Source organism: Piliocolobus tephrosceles, chromosome 1 (genome assembly GCF_002776525.5).
Source record: "Piliocolobus tephrosceles isolate RC106 chromosome 1, ASM277652v3, whole genome shotgun sequence".
Taxonomy (NCBI): Eukaryota; Metazoa; Chordata; class Mammalia; order Primates; family Cercopithecidae; genus Piliocolobus; species Piliocolobus tephrosceles.
Genome location: NC_045434.1, coordinates 80723658 through 80728997, shown reverse-complemented (window position 1 = coordinate 80728997; position 5340 = coordinate 80723658). Strand labels below are relative to the sequence as shown.

Genomic DNA, 5340 nt, shown 5'->3' with positions numbered 1-5340 from the left:
GGCCTGACTTACTAGAACTCCTGAAGGAAGCACTAAATATGGAAAGGAAAAACCGGTAACAGCCACTGCAAAAACACACTGAAATATAAGACTATTGACTCTATGAAGGAACTGCATCTACTAATGTGCAAAATAACCAGCTAGCATCATGATGACAGCATCAAATTCACACATAACAATATTATCTTAAATGTAAATGTGCTAAATGCTCCAATTAAAAGACACAGACTGGCAAATTGGATAAAAAGTCAAGACCCATCAGTGTGCTATATTCAAGAGACCCATCTTATGTTCAAAGACATACATACGCTCAAAATAAAGGAATGAAGGAATATTTACCAAGCAAATGGAAAGCAAAAAAAAGCAATTTTTTTTTTTTTTTTTTTTTTTTTTTGCTTGCAAGTAGGTTGCAATCCTAGTCTGTGGTAAAACAGACTTTAAACCAACAAAGATCAAAAAAGACAAAGAAGGGCATCACATAATGGTAAAGGGATCAATGCAATAAGAAGACCTAACTATCCTAAATATATATGCATCCAATGCAGGAGCACCCAGATTTGTAAAACAAGTTCTTAGAGACCTACAAAGATACTTAGGCTCCTAGACAATAATAGTGGGGGACTTTAACACCTCACTGTCAATATCAGACAGATCAATGAGACAGAAAATTAACAAGGATATTCAGGACTTGAACTCAGCTGCAGACCTAATAGATATCTACAGAACTCTCCACCCTAAGTCAAGAGAATATACATTCTTCTTAGTGCCACGTGGCACTTATTCTTAAACTGGCCGCATACTTGGAAGTAAAGGACTCCTCAGCAAATGCAAAAGAATGGAAATCATAACAGTCTGTCAGACCATAGTGCAATCAAATTTGAACTTAGGATTAAGAAACTTACTCAAGACTTTCGCTCGCCGAGGCACGTTATCAGTCGGAATTTTGGGGAGCCAACCACGCCGTCTGTCCCTGGCAAGCCAGCAGCAGTTTAAAGGAGGTGGCGGGAAGCATGTGTGTGCTCGAATTCGTGACCCTCATGGTCGCTCCGTTTTTTCACACCTGAAAATAACATAGCAAAATAAGCCAAGATGTCTGTGAATCCAATGACCTATGAGGCCCAGTTCTTTGGCTTCACGCCACAAACGTGCATGCTTCGAATCTACACTACATTTCAAGACTACCTATTTGAAGTGATGCAGGCCGTTGAACAGGTTATTCTGAAGAAGCTGGATGGCATCCCACACTGTGACATTAGCCCAGTGCAGATTTGCAAATGCACAGAGAAGTTTCTTTGCTTCATGAAAGGATATTTTGATAACCTTTTTAGCAAAATGGAGCAACTGTTTTTGCAGCTGATTTTACGTATTCCCTCAAACATCTTGCTTCCTGAAGATAAATGTAAGGAGACATCTTATAGTGAGGAAGATTTTCAGCAACTCCAGAAAGAAATTGAACAGTTGCAGGAGAAGTACAAGACTGAATTATGTACTAAGCAGGCCCTTCTTGCAGAATTAGAAGAGCAAAAAATTGTTCAGGCCAAACTCAAACAGACATTGACTTCCTTTGATGAGCTTCAAAATGTTGGCAGGGATCATGGGACTAGTGATTTTAGGGAGAGTTTAGTGTCCATGGTTCAGAACTCCAGAAAACTACAGAACATTAGAGACGGTGTGGAAAAGGAATCAAAACGACTGAAAATATATTAATTGCTCAGTAGTCAAAAGGAGGAGCCTGTCAAAAAGTAGAATCATAAGAAATTTATACCAGTGACTATTCAAACCAACCATACTTTTTATTAGATTTGCTTTGTCAACTCTTTCTTGTATTCTGTGTCTTCCTCTTTTTTGGTCCACTTTCCTGAGGTATGTGTGTGCTACTTTGAACTAGGCTGCAGCATCTGTTCCTTAGAGTCTTCTAATGAGTGGGAAAGGATCAAACAAAGAAGCCGTGGCCAGTTAAAGATATTTGCAGTTACACCTTGGTCATAAGTCCTTTGTGACCTTGATGATTTTGACTTACTCTTTGGATGAGATCAGATGAGAAAAGGATTAAATGGGTGGCTCCTTTAGTATTATTATTTTTGAGGCAAGGTCCCCTTCTGTTACCCAGGTTAGAGTAGAGTTCAGTGGCACAGTCTTGGCTCACTGCAGCCTGTGTGTCCCGGGCTCAAGTGATCCTCCTGCCTCAGCCTCCCAAGTAGCTAGGACCACAGGTGCGTGTCACCATGCTTTGCTAAGTTTTTTGCAGAAACGAGGCCTCACTATATTGCCCAGGCTGAGTGGCCTCTTTATTAACCAGTCATTACACTGCGGGACAGCCAACATAGAGTACTTGCTCTCACCCTGTACATTTTCTTACATCAGGGAGTCAATATGTGGTGGAAAGAAGCGTGTAGCAAAAAAGACAACCTTGGTCTTTAATAAAAAAGAAGTTGGTTTATTTCCAAAATAAATCTGACAAAAAGCCTGGTGATGTTAAGCAATTTACTGTCTTAGAGTCCTGCCAGAGAAGACCTTAGACAAAAAAAGAACCCACTGGAATAGAGAAGGAAGCATGTAGCATACTCAGCAGTGAAATTTAATTTTACTGACTATTAGGTATCTATGCCAATTTATTTTCATACTTCAGTTGGTTTCAGAATCTGCCTTATACCTAATATTTAATTATTTATTCACACTCACAAGCATCAAACATTTAATTCCCTCAGTGGGAAATTTGTGTTTAAACTCAATAGAATCTAATATTTCTTTATGTCATTAGTCCCTGTAAAATATTAGGTCGCCCAAGGAAAGGGGAGAAATAGCAATGGCTGCTCCTAAGGTGTTGCTTGCCCTCCATGTCTTCCTAAAGAGCAGAACTTGGAATTTCTCCTTTATGTAGAGAAGAAGTAACTTAGGGTGTATTTGCAATGAAATATTCATAGATACTGAAAGCTTGTGTTTACATGAAATATGTTTATTATCAAGAAGTCCTTTTTCCAATTCTGTACATTAAATAAATATGTTTTAAAAGGAAAAAAAAAAAAAAAGAAACTTACTCAAAACCACACAACTACATGGAAATTGAACAGCCTGCTCCTGAATGGCTTCTGGGTAAACAATGAAATTAAGGAAGAAATAAAGAAGTTCTTTGAGACCAATGAGAACAAAGAGACAATGTACCAGAATATCTGGGACACAGTTAAAGCAGAGTTTAGAGGGAAATTTACAGCACTAAATGCCCACATCGGGAAGCTGGAAAGATCTGAAATTGACACCCAAACATCACAATTAAAAGAACTAGAGAAGCAACCAGGTACTGTGGCTCACACCTGTAATCCCAGCACTTTGGGAGGCTGAGGCGGGTGTATCACGAGGTCAGGAGTTCGAGGCCAGCCTGGCCAACATGGTGAAATCCCATCTGTACTAAAAATACAAAAATTAGTTGGATGTGATGGCGGGTGACTGTAGTCCCAGCTACTTGGGAGGCTGAGCAGGAGAATAGCTTGAACCTGGGAGGCAGAGGTTGCAGTGAGCCGAGATCCCATCAATGCACTCCAGCCTGGGACAGAGCGATACTCTGTCTTAAAAAAAAGAAAAAAAGAAAAAAAGAAAAAAGAAAAAACAAAAAACTAGAGAAGCAAGAGCAAACAAATTCAAAAGTTAGCAGGAGACAAGAAATAACTAAGATCAGGTCAGAACTGAAGGAGATAGAGACACGAAAAACCCTTCAAAAAATCAATGAATCCAGGAACTGGTTTTTTGAAAAAATTAACAAAATAGATAGACCACTAGCTACACTAATAAAGAAGAAAAGACGGAAGAATCAAATAGACACAATAAAAAATGATAAAGGGCATATCACCACTGATCCCACAGAAATACAAACCTCCATCAGAGAATACTATAAACACCTCTATGCAAATAAACTAGAAAATCTAGAAGAAATGGATAAATTGCTGGACACATATACCCTCCCAAGACTAAACCAGGAAGAAGCTGAATCCCTGAATAGACCAATAACAAGTTCTGAAATTGAGAAAGTAATTAATAGCCTACCAAAACAAAAAAAGCCCAGGACCAGAAGGATTCATAGCTGAATTCTACCAGAGGTACAAAGAAGAGCTGGTACCATTCCTTCAGAAACTATTCCAACCAATAGAAAAAGGACTCCTTCCTAACTCACTTTATGAGGCCAACATCATCCTGATACCAAAACCTGAGACACACACACACACACGAAAACAAAATTTCAGGCTAATATCCCTGATGAACATCAATGCAAAAATCCTCAATAAAATACTGGCAAATCAAATCCAGCAGCACATTCAAAGCTTATCCACCACGATCAAGTTGGCTTCATCCCCAGGATGCAAGGCTGGTTCAACATATGCAAATCAATAAACGGAATCAATCACATAAGCAGAATCAATGACAAAAACCACATGATTATGTCGATAGATGCAGAAAAGGCTTTCGATAAAATTCAACATGACTTCATGCAAAAAACTCTCAATAAACTACATATTGATGGAACATATCTCAAAATAATAAGAGCTATTTGTTACAAACCCATAGCCAATATTATAATGAGTGGGCAAAAGTTGGAAGCTACGAGCTGCCTGATAGACAGGTCATCACCAACGGCAATGAGCGGTTCCACTGTCCCGAGGCGCTCTTCCAGCCTTCCTTCCTGGGCATGGAATCCTGTGGCATCCGTGAAACTACCTTCAACTCCATCATGAAGTGTGATGTGGACATCTGCAAAGACCTGCACATCAACACAGTGCTGTCTGGTGGCACCACCATGTACCCTGGCCATCGCGGACAGGATGCAGAAGGAGATCACTTAGCCCTGGCGCCCAGCACGATGAAGATCAAGATCATAGCTCCTCCTGAGCGCAAGTACTCCGTGTGGATCGGCACCTCTATCCTGGCCTCTCTGTCCACTTTCCAGCAGATATGGATCAGCAAGCAGGAGTATGACGAGTCTGGCCCTTCCATCGCCCACTGCAAATGCTCCTATGCGGACTGTTACATTACACCCTTTCTTGACAAAACCTAACTTGCACAGAGAACAATATGAAATTGGTATGGCTTTGTTTGTTTTTTTTTGGTTGTTTGTTTGTTTTTTTTTTTTTGGCTTGACTCAGGATTTAAAAACTGGAATGGTGAAGGTGACAGCAGTTGGTTGGAGTGAGCATCCCCCAGAGTTCTACAATGTGGCCGAGGACTTTGGGACTTTGATTGTACATTGTTTTTTTTTTTTTTTTTTTTTTTAAATAGTCATTCCAAATATTGTGAGATGCATTGTTACAGGAAGTTCCTTGCCCTCCTAAAAGCCACCCCACTTCTCTCTAA

General features: G+C 39.9%; 1 protein-coding gene and 1 pseudogene across 1 annotated transcript; both read left to right on the top strand.

Moving 5' to 3' along the window:
• Positions 1 to 958: 958 nt before the first annotated feature.
• Positions 959 to 3011, top strand: LOC111536998 (protein MIS12 homolog). The gene has a single exon (XM_023203534.1). It carries the CDS (start codon positions 1090 to 1092, stop codon positions 1705 to 1707), a length of 618 nt encoding a protein of 205 aa, XP_023059302.1. The 5' UTR covers positions 959 to 1089; the 3' UTR covers positions 1708 to 3011.
• LOC111537032 lies at positions 2374 to 5044 on the top strand (annotated as a pseudogene).
• The last annotated feature ends 296 nt before the right edge of the window (positions 5045 to 5340 follow it).